The sequence below is a fragment of the Pecten maximus genome, chromosome 5, assembly GCF_902652985.1.
Source record: "Pecten maximus chromosome 5, xPecMax1.1, whole genome shotgun sequence".
NCBI lineage: Eukaryota > Metazoa > Mollusca > Bivalvia > Pectinida > Pectinidae > Pecten > Pecten maximus.
Genome location: NC_047019.1, coordinates 29,233,793 through 29,255,957, shown reverse-complemented (window position 1 = coordinate 29,255,957; position 22,165 = coordinate 29,233,793). Strand labels below are relative to the sequence as shown.

General features: G+C 36.3%; 1 protein-coding gene across 3 annotated transcripts in view; it reads left to right on the top strand.

Moving 5' to 3' along the window:
- The window catches only part of LOC117327742 (dual specificity protein phosphatase 14-like), a 38,295-nt gene extending 25,047 nt beyond the window's left edge, over window positions 1-13,248 (top strand). For all 3 annotated transcript variants that reach the window (XM_033884872.1, XM_033884870.1, XM_033884869.1), the window contains exon 2: window positions 11,126-13,248. In XM_033884872.1, coding sequence (XP_033740763.1) covers window positions 11,154-11,699 — 546 coding nt within the window. In that variant the 5' untranslated portion in view covers window positions 11,126-11,153 and the 3' untranslated portion in view covers window positions 11,700-13,248. The remainder of the gene's footprint in view (window positions 1-11,125) is intronic.
- Window positions 13,249-22,165: the final 8,917 nt, after the last annotated feature.

Genomic DNA, 22,165 nt, shown 5'->3' with positions numbered 1-22,165 from the left:
AGATTTGACACCCATCATGTGTTTACGTAAAGTGGACATATCATTACTTGTCTAGACAATTAATTTTATACAATACACCTTAGTGCATATGTAGTTAGCCGTCATGTCCACCTATCCTATCTATAGCGGAGTCATCGCGCCCTCCTGAGAATATGTAACCGTAGATAGTATATCAAAACATACCGCATGGTATCTTTTGTTTAAATACACGGCGTATATCGATATGATTGAGTCAGGAGAGACACGGGACAGATAAAGGGATATCGTGATCTATCATATCCAGATCTCAAATTACCAACTTTAACCAACAGATGTTTAAAATATCAAGCTATGTAAACTGAACCACAGAATGTATTGCAAGAAAAGATTAATCTCCAAATAGAGAATTAGAGGACTTTTGATGAGAGTATTTCCACAACATTCAAGGCTAGATACTCGAATTTCAAAAAATCTGGAATTAGAACCGAATTAAAACACTTTTACAGTTGACTGGATAAGCATTGAGAGAACCAGGAACTCCCTGATAATTATAGATCCGAGATCAGGTAATGACCCAAGTAACATCACTTTCATATACTTTGTACTATTAAACAATTCATTATTAGGTTTTTAGACCGGTGAGGATCTTCATAGATCCTGTATCGGTAAATAATATTAATGGAGAAAATACTTTGTGGACAATAATTTGTGAATGAATACTATACCGTGAAGGAGAGTGAGAGATGGGCAAACGCTAAGAAGAACGAGAGAAATGTTCCCTTGACACCACTCACGAGTCCTAGGCGGACGAAGCTATCGTATAGCACAGTTTTATTCATTTGGCTCTACTGTATCTTACTCCATTTGTATTAAAAGTGCTAATAACGTGTGTCTCTTGTACAATCCTTTAGAGTAAGACTGCTAGTATGTAACAATACATGGTCAAATTCTCCCGGGGCTAAAATTAAGGCAATTATGGAAAGCGTTCCTGAATGCATTTAGAATTCGTATTTTGGGAAGAAAATGTCAAGTCATCAATTTCTAAAGTTTTTTTCCCATCCTGTCGCAGTGAATGTCGCTTTTGTAGTACATATTAATTTTATTAAAATCAATCAAAATCGTACCGGCTATTATCACCAACTCATCTGAGCTGGCTTCGTCCTTATCAAAGTTGTTGTTGTAAGTGCATCACATTAAAAAGTCATGTCGATCACCACCTTCCAAACCTCCCAGCACAGAGCAGAGTTGGCCACGAGCCCGAGCAAGTCGTCCATTGTTGGATCAGAATTTTGATTAAGCTATCTAGGTTGCAGAATCAGCATTTCGTTGTATATATAACTAGATAAAATTGGTAAGATAGTGATCATCTCCACCATAAAACACGTATCGAGGTTAAATAATGGATGACATACTTGGATCACACCTATTGTTCACGGAACACAAGGCGAGTAGACGTGATCGCCTGCCAACATTGTCACAAATGAGCAGTATTTTCCAGCAGCGATATTTTAGGAAGAATAGTCAACATACAGCTAACGATATACATCATAGGTAAAATAGATATAAAACTTAAGATTTAAAACAACAGAAAAGACAACTTATACTTAGAGATAGATAGATACGTATGTTGGCTGTCACTAGGGGCAACCATGAACAATTTAGAAATATTTAAAACATCATCTGTATTGAGATATACGTATAATCAACGGAAGACTATGCTACTGTGTTATCCTAACTGTTCTCATCAATAAACAAAGTGAAAGTGATATATTTGAAAAGTTATTAGATCAACAATGGTTGACTGAGTGGTGACGTCAAGTGACCGTGATAAAAATCCGACAGGTGTTGTATACATAGGTAAATTAGATTTAGTTTGGTCAATGCATACATCACCATTCATCGGCATAATGACTCGTCTCATACCCGAACTTATTAACGGGTAATATAACGACTTTTATTGTAAATATACCTCAATGGTTATTATAATAAAATAGATTAAATAGTCAGTTTTGGTAACATATACTTCTGAATTGTATATACTTATAAACATAAATTTGTAGTACAGTTGTAAATATGTATATATTGTTTCGAAGAGGTAAGTTTATGACAGAAACATCGTGTATTTTGTGTAACTAAGCAACCTTTGTTACATACAAAAACAACAGCAAATACCGCAATTAACGAAATAGTAATTCAAAATCGATGAAATGGCACCAAAATCCTTACAAAATGTAAATTTACCCTTGAAAAGGTACAAGAAGAATAAGAGCCGAAAATATAAGCGTCTTCTACTTCGCCGACGACACCCGCATGTAATTCTAGGTCAAAGTTTCCAAATAGCAGATTTGCTTATATAGATAGTACATAATTGAAAACAATTACTTATATTTCGATCCTGTGGAATTTAGATATGAAATACAAACATGGGAAATAGATTTCATGATTTAGGAATGTTCTCCTTATACAATGCACTGCTGTTAAAGCATTCTCATCATTGTTTTAATGTACGTATCAATACTTATATAGGTTAGATCATGGTATTTTATCATCATTGTTTTAATGTACGTATCAATACTTATATAGGTTAGATCATGGTATTTTAGGCATTATCTTTTGTTATCTTTTTGTAACTTTTGTGCTACGTCCGTCCCTGTGGTTGAGTTGGGATTTTTGCATGTATACTCGAAATACCCATCCGAAAATGATCGAAGTTAGTACAGATGTCTGAGTAAATGACGAATACTTCAGGAACGTCAGTTCCCTGATGGAATTGCTTATTAAGGTGAGGCCATGGTAATGGGTCGGGGACTCGATGTTATCAAATATACAGCACGCTAGGCACCTTTTCTGTCCCCAGAGTGATTCTATGTGGAGGGCAGACTTTTTCTTGATTAACATTGTCCACTTTGTTTGCAATTCGTGATAAATAAGCAGTCATACCGTGACAGTTTTTGAACATTGAACATATGGTATGTCCACATTTACACTTGTATCCAGACGTAGATATCAGCTTTTGTTGCTCCATAATGTCTTTCCTGTTGTTTGTTATTTCCTTATCACCCTTTTTTGTGTCTAGGTCCATTTCTATTTTTCTATCTGGCATTCAAACAGCTGTATGATGTGTGTAACATCATTGCGAGTCATAGAAGGACCAAACATATGTATGATGTGTGTAACATCATTGCGAGTCATAGAAGGACCAAACATATGTATGATGTGTGTAACATCATTGCGAGTCATAGAAGGACCAAACATATACATGATGTCTGTAACATCACTGCAAAATCATAGAAGGACCAAACAGCTGTATGATATATGTAACATCACTGCAAAATCATAGGACCAAACAGCTGTATGATGTGTGTAACATCATTGCGAGTCATAGAAGGACCAAACAGCTGTATGATGTGTGTAACATCATTGCGAGTCATAGAAGGACCAAACATATGTATGATGTCTGTAACATCACTGGCGAGTCATAGAAGGACCAAACATATGTATGATGTCTAACATCAATGGCGAGTCATAGAAGGACCAAACATATGTATGATGTCTAACATCAATGGCGAGTCATAGAAGGACCAAACATATGTATGATGTCTAACATCACTGGCGAGTCATAGAAGGACCAAACATATGTATGATGTCTGTAGCATCAATGGCGAGTCATAGAAGGACCAATCATATGTATGATGTCTGTAGCATCAATGGCGAGTATAGAAGGACCAAACAACTATGATTCAGTTTTATCTTGTTCGGTACTTACTGTGTATTACATATCAACACTAAATGATGATATTCACCTCTACGTCTTGTATACAATCCAGTGTCGGTACAAATGTACCATCTCATGGTCGGGTGTATTTTCTCATCAACTGAGCTGCTTTTGTCCTTATGTTAACGATGAGATCTTTTCATGACTTTATTAACATCGTCTGAAGTTCTGTAAAGTGGTGATTCTGTTTAGGTGTTGCTAATCCGTTCGGCCTGATTGAGGGTAACAGTATATCGTACGCATATTTCTCTCGAATATCTGGGAGTTGTATTTCAAAACTAAATTCTGGGCATGCCTTCTACGTTCATAATGTAACACGTTACAAACATTACTAGTACATTTTGTACGCCTTTATTTCGATTTGATGGTTTCCCCATACACACGAGAATGATGTCATAGAGCGCAAGAGATACCTAACATGTGTGGTATTGGCTGGTAGACCGTTCAGGTGTACGTACAACTGGTGGTGCTTATTCAATTAAACATTCCATATTCCCTATGAATATGGATCGATTTGTGGAATCGTTGATCATATATTTCCCTTATCAAATATGCTGTAATAAAATTTACACTCTAACGTAAGTGATACGGTATTGGTGATATAGTCCTCTCCTCCGAGTTCCCTACATTGATTTTGGACGGGGTGTCTTGGAATATGGCCATGGTTTTAGCTCTATACAAACTAGAACCCACTCTTCTAGAATCAAGACAAGCTCATCAAAACAAAGCTTCCCTACTCTAGATGGAAACAATTCTGCATCTACATAATTGTATGATATTTAGCGGTAAAATAGCTACCAAGGCCACAGACACATAACGCGAAACAAACTTACTATGCTTCCGTCATTGTTTCATAATTTTATTCCTTGTGATTGTATTCATTTCTATTGACGCTGTTGGTTTCATTTGCCAATCACGACTTCTAGTTTAGTGGCTTTACCGGTATCGGACGTAAGCCAGATATCCACTAGATGTTGTTTTATTGACAGATTCCACTACACAATGAATGTAGGATCACACGGCCCAGACTTGGTGAAATATTCCTTGCTTCTGACAGTATTACAAGATTTACAACAAAAAATGTTCTTTGAACCTAAAACATTCTCCGCAGAGTCGAATTAATTAAAGGCGAATAGGAAAAGAATTGCCTGATGATTTATCATCCAGACGTAATACTATCACGATATGCCCTTATTTGGCAATGGTTTCCAACACGGGTTTAAAATCCATTCGAAATTGTTTCTTCTCTTAGAAGGCGCTTGTTACATGGTGAATGATTGATCAGTATAGAGGTTGTATAGATCAGTCCTTTGAGATTTCCCGTGGAGGTAGCCTTCTCAGGAACGAGGCTATATGGGTAATCAGACAGGGTAGACGGGGAATCCCTGACAAGTTAAGGCAGACAGACTTACTTAGTGACCTTACATAATATCATATTCATCAAGTGAGTGCAGCTGACTATAATAATGTTAACTTCATGTCCAAACATACAATGTGCAATTTTTAACTTATCTTGTTTCTTTTGATAAAGATAGGTATATGTTAAAAGTTGAAGGTTAATATCAATTTGCCCACGTGGTCCACACGGCCCCAACACTACCATTCTAATATGGTCATAGCTGTTGATAGATAGGACGTTTAAAGATGACGATATTCAAAATAAAATATATGCAGATCATGTGTTTGCCGTTTATGACATTTTGTCCTGATTCTCTCTGGCTTCTTATTTTGACTTTGATGTTGATAGCTAAGACAAATTGTAGGTTGTATATAGTAAGTCCCCTGTCAAGTGTCTTCCGGGTTTGTTGATCAATTCTATCACTAAGAGACAGATCGATATATCAACAAAAGAGACGGTAGAGAAATGGAGACAAATACACTCTATTTTAATGGAGGGGATCTATTTCACGACCGGAAGCGACAACCAATTCCAGTCATGAGCATGGTCAGTTGACATCGGAAGTGGTTATATGATAGTTTGATAGTACTGGCTTTACTTTACTCTGTTGTTTTAATATACAAGTACTATGAACAGTTTTTATTGATACACATACGTAATATGTTGTTTGACAAAGGTACGTGCTCTTTTTTTCGAAAAGTTTTACAAAGCTTAAAAACTAACACTTACATCAAGCTGGTCATGTTATGTATAAACTTTACTAACAAGAGAAAATCCGAAGCATATACAATCAATAGTTCTCGATGCATTTGTAGTGATGGTATTCACGAGGAAATCTTCACAGTAGAAAACGGTCAACGAATGCTAAGTGGATTTTAGTAATTTAGGCTGAGCAAGCACAGACACTGATAAACAGTTTTGAGAAAACCTCATTCGGTATATTGTGTTAATGTAAAATGCTCTGGTCATGCCTATTATACAAGGCTTATTGGCGTTTGTTTGGACCCAAGCTCTGTGGTTAGCTGGAGAGACTCTCACACACGAAGACACACACCTTTTACTGTAAAACTAGTGTGATTTTAGGTGTCTGGCTGGAAAAGGAATTCTTCAATCCATGAAGGGTAGGTCCGATTTAATACGATCGATTAACATCCCCGAGAATACGTCGCTGGAATATGTTTCTGTTCGTTCGGGTTGATATTTGGAGCCATTTAATAATACTTCTGCGATAAGGATGAAGAGAAATATGTGTGATGTCATCGAGTTAGTAGTTAGATTTGCAGCCCGTATTGTGGTTGTATTAATATAATCTTATGGTCAGTTTCGGTCAAAGTGATTAAATGTGGTGGTCCCTGACAGTTTATATATATAGAATATAGTCAGTATTGAATATTGACCATTACCTTGCTCATTACGTAGTATTGTTGGTCGGAAAAATCTAGGTTAATTAGTATACATGTATTTCATCCACAGCAGAATAGCACGGCTGGTGGATGTCACCACCAGATCTAGACGTACTCATGTGACCAATACTGACCTCAATAGGCCGTCATTGGAAGGGAATCATTAGTACTAAAGAAGGCTTCTACCGAGAGAATCATTAGTACTTCAGAAGGCGTTTTCTCGAGGAAATAATTTGTACTAAATAAGGCGTTTTACCGCGGAATCATTAGTACTACAGAAGGCGTCTTACCGAGGGAATCATTAGTACTACAGAAGGCGTTTTACCGAGGGAATCATTAGTACTACAGAAGGCGTCTTACCGAGGGAATCATTAGTACTTCAGAATGCGTTTTACCAAGAGAATCACCTACAGAAGGCGTCTTACCGAGGGAATCATTAGTACTACAGGAGGCGTCTTACCGAGGGAATCATTAGTACTACAGAAGGCGTTTTACCAAGAGAATCATTAGTACTACAGGAGGCGTCTTACCGAGGGAATCATTAGTACTACAGAAAGCGTCTTACCGAGGGAATCATTAGTACTACAGAAGGCGTCTTACCGAGGGAAACATTAGTACTTCAGAAGGCGTTTTACCGAGAGAAATCGGTAATGCCACAGAACGCTGTCAACAGACACTGGAGTGTAAAGCCCCGGTTTACTTCAGGGCCTAGCTTATATAGTTCTTATTATACGGTTTTCACTTATTAGTTTGCATGGCTAAAGTTTCGATGGGAAGAGTAGGGTTATAATGTTACGTGAAGGCCAATTAACGCGCCTATTTGGATGCCTGGTAATGCCATTCCGTTTACAGCTTCCCTGTGGCATACTAAAACCATAACCACCTATCGACAGATCAACTTAAATCGAACAGTTTGTAAATATCAAAAAAGTTCGATAACATATATTACCAAACATCAGTTGTTTAAAAGACACACATAAAACTGGGTTGTTTTGCTATTAATTCTGCTTTCCTAACAGCAGTGCCACGTAATGTTTATGTACGTCGCACGGCTGACTAGTGATGGCCGACGGTTGTATTGGTTGGTGTGATAGGTGACATTTATTGGGGAGGATGACCGATGCTTGTTTCCTTATTAGGTTGAATACATAGCGATAACAAATGCCGCGTCACATTGGTCAATACTGTGTTTATCGTCACACCAACACAGACTGTATGGAATTAGCGGGTCGTTAGTGTCTGGCTGTAGCGTTTTATTAATATCATTTTTCACTGTATCTGGTTCTCGTTAAGAAAAAAACCTCACGAGTTCCGTACATTGTAAACTTTATACTCGTTCAAGATAATGATAAGTATCGCAGCGCTTGCTTGAAATAGTCATCAGTACTGATGATGTCAGTTGATAAATGCAAGTATTGCGAGATGTTTTAGTATTAATATCATTTCTCTCGATATAATAATATAATTATAGGTATAAATTAAACATATTTAATACCATATATCGGCATCAGTTTAAAAGGCCAATTCATTGTTTATTCCACTCAGAAGAACATTTCAGTTTAAAGCATTAAGTCATCTTTTCCTCTTTGAAAGCCTTATAAGATCGTGACTGGACTATGTCAGCCCTATATGGGCTCCATATCTACGTATGAATATGGTATTAAAGGGGAGTCCAACGGAGAGCGACCAAATGCCTTCCAGAAATGAAGAATTTAACTTGCAATCAGAGATTGGAGGAGTTGAAAATACCAACGCGTATAGAAGAACAAGGGGCAATATGCTTGATATATACAAGATACTTAGCTATAGAAAGTAAATGGTATATATGACAAGGACTGGTGCAGTGTAGTCACATTATGGAGAAATTCCTCCGATAGACACAGCTTCATGGGACGTTATTAAAAACATACCCATGAACTTGATAAGAAGGAACTTTTGTCAATCAGATGTGTATCTACTAGTATATGGAATAACTTATTTAAAAGTGAACTAAACAAACACTGGCGCAACCAAGAGCTATTATTTAGTTACAAAGCTAGTATAAACCCTGAACTACTGTATACCGGAAGTTAATGTAGCATATCATAAATATTGTATAATATCGAGTCTGTTAAAGAGGATTGTTGTTTACAGTCCTGAACAAGAATAACTTCGGCCCCTGGCCTCATCACTCTCCCTTGTATCGTCAGTTTGGGGACATTTTATTGTGTGCTGATCGAGATACCTTAAACGTTAAGGAGCACTCTACGTCAGAACAGGACCAGATTTCTGTTTGGAAGCCTCGTCTGTCCCTCCGCTGTAACAGTATTATTGTACGCGGTATAGATCGATGTGGTACTGGCTTACAACCACAGGTTGTCCCTACGAGGGGCGGAGTTGTGGGGATACAGTCAAACGATACCACCTTTATCGCATACAATGGGTGTCTGGGTCTATTGACTAAGTGTCACAACAAATCGGATGTAGATAGGTACATATTTAGGTAAGAATATGGCACTCCAATGACTTCCCGCCGCGACAAATGTTTCTATCTTTATTCATTAAAACTACATTTCCAAATCTTCTTGTAGACAGAGTAGATGTTCTTTTGTTAGGAATCTGTCGACAGATAGAGAACAATGGCTGGTCAAGAACGTTTATTTAAAGAACCATCCAGCAGCTCTCCTGATGGGAAAGAGAGGTTATGAAATGGGCAACTAAGAACAAAAGAACAAGTTTCTGCTAAATGGCTTCGGGTTAAGAAATATATCCTACGGCTAAGATTTGTCCGCCTCGCCTCCGATCGTCAAGACTCTCGGCGTCTGTGTGGCAATTGGTTTATCGCTACGTCACGCGTAATATGTGCCCCTGTGTAATCAAACCATTTGGATTCCGAATCCTAGAAAAAAATACCTGCATCTTAGTTTTCATCAAGAACTGTTTTCTGTAAGATGTAAACAGATATCACTTCATACAATTAGATTCATTTTTATAAGACATTCATTTGCGACATTCTGTTTAGTCAATGACCCGAAACACTCGTACGTCACTCATCTGATACGGGCCAAGGTATTTCGTTATATCGGATTCAAAATCACAATATGGTCTGCGTGCGATTATCTTTCAAGGTAATTTGATAAATCACATCTACGGCCTATGTAAATGTGGAATTGTCAGACAGATCCTGGTCCGAAGGTTACTTGTATTATACATTATTTATATATTTTTAATATAACATTTTATATGATTAAGACGGAGAGAACAACCATTGTCTGACCGCTTCAGTTATTGTTATTGACGTTCCTCGTTGCAGTTGCTTTGATTAAGATCCTTAAATCATATTCCATTTTTTCTAATACCGGCGATATTACTTGCCATTACACATGCTATCGCTATCTAGCCGTTAACTATTTGTTGGAATAAGACTGGAGACAGAGAAAGCCAGCTCCAAATAGTATACCACCACACGTGTTAAAGGGGTCTGGCAATACTTATATGGTTTAGGACATTGTGATGAAATGTATTTAAACGCCTTCCCTACATGTCAGTGATTAAGACAAAATAGAATGTTTTTTTTACGTTAGTACGGATTATATAAATGAATTAAAGACTGAGGGTTTTTATCAGTCAGTGTGCGCTGTGAGCAGGACATACCATGCTGTAGATCAGTATCTTCATACATGTATTAGCTGTGATTACTTTGATCAGAATTAAGTAGAGAATTTAATTGATCAATTCCATCGACCTACATGAAAAGATCTACCAAAATGTATTGCAGGTTAATATGTTAGATTGACGGTTGGATTGGCCATGCTTAAAATCTATAGCAGTATTGCCCGACAATATGGCCGTACAGTCAGTACGTGCCATGGCTACCATCAGGAAATGCAAATCATATATGTTCATTTACACTGCAGCCCCACTATATAACTTTACCAAGCTCACTTGGAAGTTACAAGTCCATAACTTCCAAGTCTTTATTATGAAGTCATTATTATAGTGACGTCATAATTGTCACGTCGGCGATAACGAAAGATGGCTGTTGAAAAGGCTGTTCCGTCTTTGACGATAATATTTGTTCATTCATTATCAGAGTAAAATTCCTTGATATAGTCTTTCAAATTCCCTGTCAAATGTAAATATAAGCATTGAACTAATTGAACAAGAAGCGCTAGCGCGCTTCATTAAATTTGCCTTTGTCCAGTTGGCATTCATCAGTCCATAACTTCCAAATGAAAGCAGTTCACTGCTTAACTCACATCGTGTACATGGAAACATGAAAGTGACAAAACAAATCCTTATCTACTGCATACATTATAATATTTGGAATTTGTTGTCTAGCTCTTCGCTACATATGTAGCTATTTTACCTTGCTCATTCCTTACCGCACTTTAATATTGAGCAAACTCACAATTTGAGTGGTATGGCCACTAACCGTGATAAACCATCGTTTAAATAAAAGGTTCTTGATACTTTGAGATTAACGGTTAGCTTTAAATAGTTTGAGTAAGGACTGGTTAGACTGTCGTCAGAATGGTGTGACCAGTGGTCATGTTATCACTAACTTATACATTACTTTGTATCTTTCAGATCTGCCTTCCAGTATAACCGTGTCACCATGAATCTAGAGATGTTCAATCAAATCGCCTCAATTACCGACCACCTGTACTTAAGCAGTGCAGCGGCGGTCAAACCGGACAGGATCCGAGCAGTGGGAATCACTCACATCATCAACTGTACGTTAGATATCCCTAACCTCCACCTGCCTACTATAGAATGCATCCAGATACACGTGGAGGACGCGGCGCACGCGCGCCTCTCTATCTATTTCGATAGGTGTGCGGACAAAATTCACCAAGTCCATAATCGTGGCGGAAGGACATTAGTGCATTGTGTAGCAGGCGTGAGTCGGTCGGCTAGTCTATGCATTGCATACCTCATGAAATATCATAGGTTAAAGTTGGTGGATGCATATAATCACGTGAAGGCTCGGCGTCCAGTGATTCGTCCAAATGCAGGATTCTGGACTCAGTTGATTGACTTTGAACATAGGCTGTTCGGAAGAAACTCTGTAAGAATGATACAGACTAGCTTCGGGTGGATTCCTGACGTGTACAAAGAGGAGACCAAGCATATGGTTAGATTTCCATCCCGTCGTTACTAAGCTCGTCGCCCTGGTTATATTCATTGACCAAATGAACTATTTTAGTTTTTGTTTTATTTTGTTGTGTTATATTAAGTTATAGGTTTATGTAGTCGGTTGAAATGAAAACCTTCTGAGGACGAGTGAAATATTTATAGTACATTCTGGTTTATAAGGAAGACAATATAAAGCAATCCTTGAATCTTCGTTTTATTATCACATGATTTACAATAATGAGGCATGCACGTTGTACAAAACCACTGATATGTCTAGAATTTCCTTTTCAAATTCATCATTAATTACCAAAATGATGTGGAAACTTATTTTTCTTATTCATATCTTTCCTTAAACAAAATTTCCGAAGTTAAACATAAATGTTATAGATATTTGTTTCCTTAATTAATTAAGAAAAAGCGATGTCTTACATTAAATTGGTAAAAAATGTTATGTTAAAATAAGAAAGGAAATTGTTTTAATTGACCATGTAAACCGGCTTATCGTGATGTTTTTTATAATAAAGTGAAGATTATATTTTAACAAGATAATACTTTTGATACTAAAATATCTATTTTGTTACACATTGGTTTTGTCCTGATATAGTTCCATCACAAGTCTTTTTTATTACAATGATCTTATACTTGTATATATACATCGTATTTTCCAATTCAGTAGACGACTTGTAGGGACAATTGGTCCTTTTGTTGCTTACCTGACGGGTATCCTATTGTTAATTTGACGATATGAAGGATAGAACATCAGGCTAAATAAGATTATCTTTCTCTAATATACAGGACGCGGCACGCTATGTTTTATCGTCGTTTCCTTTTAGTTCAAAGGTCAAGTTCGAATACAAAATCATCGCGGACAATAAATGTTGCTATGGCGATGCCAACTAAATTTTATTTTCTTTGAAATTATTTCGTTTTCTATACTTGTGATGTGAACGTAGAATGCATTCGTGGGCCCTTTACAGATGTGAAAATTAGTAAACATTTTTTAAGGATAAGCTTTTTGTATATGGAGGTAGGTTTCTTAATAAGCCTATGTCACACTATCATATCATATACCCTTAAAGCTAAACATCCCATTACTAGTATACCTCAGTGTTTTGGTTGCTCATTAATTTGACTGCAAATATATCAATTGTACTTTCGACATTTTAACATAAATTATCGGCATATATTTTATTTCATTATTGAAGTGAGCTGATTCCAGTATTCCGGTATTGATGAAGAAAACAGTTTTAAACAGTCATTGTTGTAATTGTTGTGCATGCTCCTTCTTAATGAAATCTTGCTTTTCCTCTTCTTTTTTATGCTAAATAAGAGCTGTATTCTAACATAAATAAGTGCTGTATTCTAACATAAAAAAAGTGCTGTATTCTAACATAAATAAATGCTGTATTCTAACATAAATAAGAGCTGTATTCTAACATAAAAAAGTGCTGTATTCTAACATAAATAAATGCTGTATTCTAACATAAATAAGTGCTGTATTCTAACATAAATAAGAGCTGTATTCTAACATAAATAAGAGCTGTATTCTAACATAAATAAGTGCTGTATTCGAATTAAATAAGAACTGTATTCTAACATTAATAAGAGCTGTATTCTAACATAAATAAGAGCTGTATTCTAACATAAATAAGTGCTGTATTCTAATTAAATAAGAACCGTATTCTAACATTAATAAGAGCTGTATTCTAACATAAATAAGAGCTGTATTCTAACATAAATAAGAGCTGTATTCTAACATAAATAAGTGCTGTATTCTAACATAAATAAGTGCTGTATTCTAACATAAATAAGTGCTGTATTCTAACATAAATAAGAGCTGTATTCTAACATAAATAAGAGCTGTATTCTAACATAAATAAGAGCTTATTCTAACATAAATAAGAGCTGTATTCTAACATAAATAAGAGCTGTATTCTAACATAAATAAGAGCTGTACTCTAACATAAATAAGAGCTGTATTCTAACATAAATAAGTGCTGTATTCTAACATAAATAAGTGCTGTATTCTAACATAAATAAGTGCTGTATTCTAACATAAATAAGAGCTTATTCTAACATAAATAAGTGCTGTATTCTAACATAAATAAGTGCTGTATTCTGACATAAATAAGAGCTGTATTCTAACATATATGTTATCATATATGTATAGTCTGTGGCTGTAAAACAAGTAATGTACAAATCTATATAAATACGTATACCAATATCCTTTGTTGATTTTAATCGAGCTTATTTTACTATCTAAATTCAATATTATGAGAACTACTGCATAAACGTACTCTCAATGTTCCCCAGAGAAAACCACGATTTAGATTTTATTTACAGTTCGTTTTCGTGTTTAACCATAACAGGTTATTAAAGAACCTTGTTGATATAGTGGAAGTAGGGGCTTCTATGTTTTTCTATAAATACTAACTAGAAGCAGACGCGTGTGATTCAAGGTATCGCTTTTCTTTCTATTCTAAGGAGAATGTGTTTGTGCAGTTAGATTGTCTTGATTGTCGTCAACAATGATCCAGTGTTTGTAATTTCAGGAACCCCCAAAGAAGGAACCGTCTATAAAGAAACAAATACCATTAACAAAAAAGGGGAAGCGCAAGTAGTACGTAGATATTTATCCATTCTTATACACTATCTTACAGAATTTAGCTCCGAAACAGTGGCGAAAAATAAACACCTCAATTTATACGAAACGGTGCAATTACATCACCTGATAACGTGGCAGGCTAGGTACAAGGTTTGTCATTTTTTCATCCACATTTGTATTCGAAAATGTTAAGATTTTTTTTTATTATATAATAAATATAGGTGAAAAGATATCCGTAGATGAAAATGTTTAATTAAACCTCCAGTCGACATTCGCCACTGTACGGAGTATGGTATTTGCCTTTGCTTATGCAGTCTCTGTTGCCCTTGATCAGCAATAACAATGTGTATGAATTCAGATTTACCAGTGTGGTCGCTGTTTTCTCACAGACCTGTTGACACCTCGTTCCAGACTTTGGTAGCAATACTGTCCAAAACTAGTCACGCGACATCGCGTGTGTTAACAATGTACTGTACTATATTTTTGATAATCGTTCAATCAAGAGTCTGGAAAATCGTGTCATCGGTTTGACAGCTTTGTGCTCCATGTTGTGATCGTAAAGCTTACAATAAAGTATGGTTACACCTCTCTACTGCTAACCTTAAAAACGTCGGCGGTGATTGTATGATACCCAGCATGACAGATCCCGTCCTTCCTGTTTCCACGTGACCTGTTCCATGCTTGAATTTTACTTTGCTGACCTTTGTTGTTGACAAGAAGAGCGCCAGCCAATCACCATCTTTGTTTCTTTATACAGCCATAAAACACAAATTACAGTAAATGGTTGAAAATTGAAATTAAACATTTTACTTTTGAGAAAACTTCCGAACGTCCTTGGTTAATTTATGTCTCACAATGAATCATAGTAAAATAGACCGCTGTAGAACTGCTTTAGCTTTGTTATGTAAAGTTTCAAATTTGCCTGTCGCTTACATGTTGTGGTAAGATACCCCTGTATTGGACCATAGTTATCTAATGTTGATTCTCATCCCAAAGGTGTCGTCATGTAGCGGCATCTAGCGGCAAAAATAATAATCAACAAGATAGATAACTCTAGTCATGGAACTCTGAATTGATGCCAGTCAGTATTTTAGACACAGTGTTTACTTTGCACGATAAAAATATTACGGCATTCTATATAATACCACATTAGCATTGTTATGTTGTGTTTTAGTTCCATATTTTATAGAAACTTTTTGAACAAAATAAAATATGTTTCAAGAGTTTCCCTTTAGTTTCTCGTTGTTCCTTGTTCCTTTTTTCTCTGACCTCCTTGTGCACTAGTTTAAGTTTTCTACCGTCGACTATCGGTTTATCTTTCCGTCGATAACGCTACATCGTGTTGTTATCTGTAAACGTCTTGGTGATTTTGTGTATACATCTTTGCACAATTTCTTTAGGCCACTTAGAAAGAACCTCTATACATGCATGTATCTCAACTTCCGGTCAAATTCCATTCCCTTAACATTCACTCGATCTAACGGACAAATAATGTTCCTTTAAAAAACGGAATTATGTTCACAAACTGATGGCGCTAGACATAATGTGACAAAAGATGATAAAAAATCTTCTCTTTTTTATGGTTTACCAAATGACCATGCTTGGCTTCATTTCTTGGCCGTAACATTTGAAAGACTGGAGGTATTTTAACGAGACTTTGTTTCGACGTCAATGTATATGGTAATGTGACGTAGTATATACGTCTGTCTGATGGTTACACTCGTGTACTCGACACTAATACTAGCCCTCCACCTCTGGTTGCAAGTTTTTCTCCAGGTACTCCAGCTTTCCTCCACCTCCAAACCTGGCACGTCCTTAAATGACCATGGCTGTTAATAGGACGTTAAACAAAACAAACAAACAAAACTACTGTACTCGCTAAAGTCGAAAATACGTTAGCAGTGGACTCGAACTTGGACCTTACTTTCTTAAGGATGTATAACAACTAGTTGCTTTTATTCACGGGGGATTTAATTTCGCTATATTCGCGGTCAAGGTAATGTCCGCGAAATTAAATACCCGTGAATATTTTTCACCGTGTGATGAGTGACCACTATGACAATGAATAATAAACAATCTTTATTTAAAGCATATTGTTAAGCAGAACATGTACATCGTAAGTACACATGTAGTTTCTACTGTTTCACGATCTCATATTAGAGTCACATAAAATGTGTACATCGTAAGTATAATTTCTACTATTTCCCTATATAATTCATTTTTGTAAGAAATTGAAAATGCGCGAAATTTTCTCCCCGCGAAATAGTCCTGAACAGAAAAACGCGAAATTTTCACCCCGCGAAATTAAACAACTATACAGTATTATTCACTGGATTAACGGGTTCAATTTTGAGCACCTTGACCAGTTGATCAGTAATTTATCTATGCCATTTTTACGTTTCCTAACTTTTGAATGAGTCGAGCGGAGTTTACCAACACCAAGCAGGACAGAATTGGGTGTTAAAAGGACGATTTCGAACATTCGAAAGTAGCCTCAGTTACAGGAATGGATTACTGCTATGATATATATGATGTTGAATGCGATAGTGATATTGGCTCTGCCTATTAGACATCGCGATATTGAACCCACTTCACAAACTCAAAAACAAGCATAATCGCGGCCTGATCATCTAATATAGATTAACTGATGATAGTTTATAGATGATACCGAGATATTCTATCACAGTCGCGTATTATGTTTAAAGGCAAATCTTACTGAGTTCGGGTTCATGGTGATGACAACGTTGATGGAATACATGACGATGTTTTACAATTTCATCTCGCTCTCCTTCGTCCGTGGTCCTTCCTAAACAGTTCTAACTATCCAATTTAATTTCAGAAATGTGCCTACTGCATGAATCGTTCTCAAATTCGGTGTGCAGGCTGCCATTATTTCCCTAGCTGTGCAAAAACAAAATGGCCGACAGGTAGCCATCTTGAAGTTTGACAAAGATTGTTATGACGATTTCTCTAGAAGTACTGGGTAGATTTGTGTCAATTGCTATATGTATAATTTTGGTCTTAAGTTGTACATGTTAATTTTTGAGACTGGTTGACAGAACACCGACAAACACTTTAAACGTTGACAGTAAAGAGTATTGTTGTAATTCCGTACACCGTGACGACGGGATCTTTCCAAAAGGAGAGTTATCGGTAGAAAAAAGAACGCAGCTGTCATAGATTTCACGGACAATATTTCAATTTCTGCAATTGCAATATCTTAACACATACATGTACTTACATATGTTCTGTAAACTGTTCGAAGACCGCCTATCTGCACATATGGAACTCGTTATTGCTATCTTATCTAATGTATTGTATGTGGTTTTGTTGTGATTTTTTTCTCGTGTTTCAGATGAAGGGCTCCCTTCGTCCGTTTTTTTACATATCTAATTTCCAGACTGATCGAAAGAACAAAATGACTGTCACCCAATTATGAGACTTATCGAAGTAACAGGATACAACCTGACAGTTCATATCTTAGTAAATAAAGATTTTACTATGTAATCACATTGGTCATTTACTATGGATATGAATGCCAATACAACAAAAAATGTAGGGACATCAACTCTGCTTAAAACTTATTAAGATTTATTTTGATGCCGACAATACTTTGAAAAGCCATTTTGAAACTTTTAGAGTCAGGAATTTCCTTTTCAGAGTTAAGGAAGAAAATGTATCAATATTTATCAAGACTTATTTGGATGCTGACAATACTTTGAAAATCCTTTTAAGTGTTAAGAAAAAAAAACTAAACTGAAGACCATAAGATTTCAGCGCCAAGATTCCCCAGAGATCTTTTGTTGGGTAGGTCTAGATAAGGCTGTAGATATCGAACGTGATCTATTTTATTACACTTTACCTAATGAAAACTTCCTGTGTTATTTATCTTATGCAGATTGACGTAAAATGTTCATTATTCTTCTAAAATACATTGTATGTGTGTATCCTGTCAAGTCAGATTTTACTTTACATCTGTATATTGTAAAATATTTTCAGGCTTATATTTGTTTTTCACTCTGGCGGTAATGTATCTGAGTTACCTCCCTTTACATACAGACTACCATGTCGGAGAATGAGAATCTTCGTGTGTCACGAGTCGAAATCGGCTGGGCATATTTTATAAACTCGCTGTTTATGATATGTTTTGAATGATGCGTGACCCTGTTATAATATAATGATTTATTGATTAGTATTTTGATTTTGTATTCCAGATCGAAGAAAGTTCCACCTTGTCAGATTTCACATATTGCGTGAATAACGTCACACGAACCTATTCTCATTCACGCTCACGCTTGTGGAGTTGACACTGCTGTTTATGGAGTTGGCCCAGAAGTGACGTCCCATGTGAGATCCAACGAAAATGTCTCACAAATTTACACCCAACTTGCTCAGTAATTTAGGATTTTTACACCATTTCAACCAAAGAAGGTTCTGTGATAGTCTTCAGTGGATAGGTTTGTCAGCCCCCTTCTAGTATAAAACACTTCATCGTGTATGTCTGCAAAATCAGCAGCGTGACATTCATAACTCTGTCGAGTTAAGTTTGTCTGTTGAGTGACTCACAATTTTGCCAAGTGTTCACTTGTATGCAGTGGTGCAAAAGTACTTTGTCGTGTGTATGTTTGTATGCCGTGTAACACAGTTCTCGGTCGTGTGTATGTTTGTATGTCGTGTAACACAGTTCTCGGTCGTGTGTATGTTTGTATGTCGTGTAACACAGTTCTCGGTCGTGTGTATGTTTGTATGTCGTGTAACACAGTTCTCGGTCGTGTGTATGTTTGTATGCCGTGTAACACAGTTCTCGGTCGTGTGTATGTTTGTATGTCGTGTAACACAGTTCTCGGTCGTGTGTATGTTTGTATGTCGTGTAACACAGTTCTCGGTCGTGTGTATGTTTGTATGTCGTGTAACACAGTTCTCGGTCGTGTGTATGTTTGTATGTCGTGTAACACAGTTCTCGGTCGTGTGTATGTTTGTATGCCCGTATGTCGTGTAACACAGTTTCTCGGTCGTGTGTATGTTTGTATGTCGTGTAACACCTAGTTCTCGGTCGTGTGTATGTTTGTATGTTCGTGTAACACAGTTCTCGGTCGTGTGTATGTTTGTATGTCGTGTAACCAGTTCTCGGTCGTGTGTATGTTTGTATGCCGTGTAACACAGTTCTCGGTCGTGTGTATGTTTGTATGTCGTGTAACACAGTTCTCGGTCGTGTGTATGTTTGTATGTCGTGTAACACAGTTCTCGGTCGTGTGTATGTTTGTATGTCGTGTAACACAGTTCTCGGTCGTGTGTATGTTTGTATGTCGTGTAACACAGTTCTCGGTCGTGTGTATGTTTGTATGTCGTGTAACACAGTTCTCGGTCGTGTGTATGCCGTGTAACAAAGTAATTTGTCGTGTGTAAGAAACCTTGTCAGCTTCATACTGATGTTGTTTTTTCTGTGAATCATTACCAATACACCGACAACTTAGAAACTAACTTCGAGAACTCCATATCGCTCGGTCACCACGAGAATGTGTCGTTCAAGACGGAAACAAATTGCTGCCAGGTTAACACACAAGACACACAATCACTCAGGGGTTTATCTGACTACAAATCATTGGAATGACAGGAATATGTATAATTGGTAAGTAAGTTATGGATAAAAGATCTTGGCTCAGTTTTGCATTACATTTTATTCGGATGTTATTGTTTTATCTAATCTAAAAATTCTCCATACGGATATTTCTGAAATACCTTAGGTTCCAATGTATTGATTGTTTTCTATACACAGAAAATGAAACTGATAGTCGCATAAAATCAAAATGGTTTTGTCAATAAAACCTACAGACATTGTGTTCTACTGTTGACAAAGTGGCCTTGGTAGATATTTCGACGTTGTTTACATCATTGTGTTGTGTTGGATATGTATATTATGACAATATACAATATCCCCATATAGAGTAAGGTTGTTGTAATTCGTCTTCACAAATACAACTAGATTATTTGAATATTTCATAAAAGTATGGTGTATTTTAAGTTAAATGATATATTTTAAGTTTAGCTGTTGTTCATTTTTGATACATTATGACTATATTCCAAGTTTAAGTGTACATGTGCATTTAAGGTTTTAAAGTAAAATTCAAGATTAATGCAAATACCGGATGATAGAATGGGAAAGTACGTGTCATGAGGCTCTATTGATATCATTGTTCCGTTGTTTATTTGTTATTTATTTGTTATTTATTTGTTGTTTATCTGTTGTTTATCTGTTGTTTACCTGTTGTTTTACTAAGACTACCACACTTAACACTAGATACATTTATAACTCGTTCCAATGTTATGTTGGAGTAACGAAGTGTGTCACGTTTTTAGTACATGATTGTTAATTCTATGTTTTTTTAATTTCAATGGAACATTTTGAATTTAACCCTTTATCTATTCATACGTATATTTCAAGTTAAATAATATAAGATAAAACAATGTTATTTTTATGGTTCATGCTTCAAATTGAATGGTACAATGTACTTCCTTTAAAAATAAATGTACATTTTATTTTAACGGCACTTTTTAATGATAATGGTAGGTTTGGTTTTAATTGTGCATGCTGAAAGTTTAATGGGGCATTAGTTTAACTAGTTTGTTTTCAGGAACATCACGTATAGCGATATGCATGGTTTAAATTATATTTTGAACGATGTATCAAACACTTTACTATACTATATATGACCTGCTTTATGTATATGAGTGACTTGTGTGTTCATAATTACAAGTGATCCCTACTTAGTAAAACAAAAGGAAACTGGAGTGATGTGCACGTGAGGGTGAGTGAGTGAGTGAGTGACTGTCAGACTGGGTGGGGCTGCGTGCGTTCACAGGTTATGGAAATAATTGTCCGTTTATTGAGCAATATTTGTTTTTATTTTTTAAAGATGTACGTTTATGAAGAATGCCTTCTTGCCAAATCGTAGATAGCTTTTACAAACGTTCTTAATGGGACGAAGAGTCCTGAAGGAAGGAAAGAATAAGAATTACAATACCTTTATACGTTTTTTCTTCAGGACAATTTGCCCAGGAACATTAAATTACAAACCTTTTAATCCAGACACTTTATATTAAAGCCAAACCTTGTTTAACCTGAAACTTTACTTTTCACTATTACCTTGTTAGTCCGGACACGTATGTTGAATTTAGGGATCTTATACTCTAGACAGTTTGGTTTTAATATCTTTATATTCACAATAAAACGGATACAGTTCCGTATTGTCTCAGGCTGTATGGATTGGTGCGGAATAGAGAGGTTCTTTATATTTATTCGAATTAGACGGGTTTATATACTAGTCCGGATTAAAGAGGCTATATGAACCTTGTCGGATTAGCGAGACTTTATGTACTAGTCCGGACTAGAGACCGAGTCTGTATATACTGGTCCGGACAAGAGAGGCTCTATGTATTAGTCCGGATTAGAGGGGCTCTATGCACTTGTCCGGATTAGAGAGGTTATGCGTACTTGTCCGGATTAGAGAGGTTATACGTACTTGTCAGGATTAGAGAGGTTATGCGTACTTGTCCGGATTAGAGAGGTTATACGGTTTTGTCCGGATTAGAGAGGTTATATGTTATTGTCCGGATTAGAGAGGTTATACGGTTTTGTCCGGATTAGAGAGGTTATATGTTATTGTCCGGATTAGAGAGGTTATTCGTACTTGTCCGGATTAGAGAGGTAATACGTACTTGTCTGGATTAGAGAGGTTATACGTACTTGTCCGGATTAGAGAGGCTATATATACTGGTTCAAGTTAGTGTTATCCCATTGTACTGGTCCAGATTATAGAGTGTACTAGCCCGAATAGCTTGCTATAATTTAATTAACCAAATTTAACTGTATTTACACAACAACATAT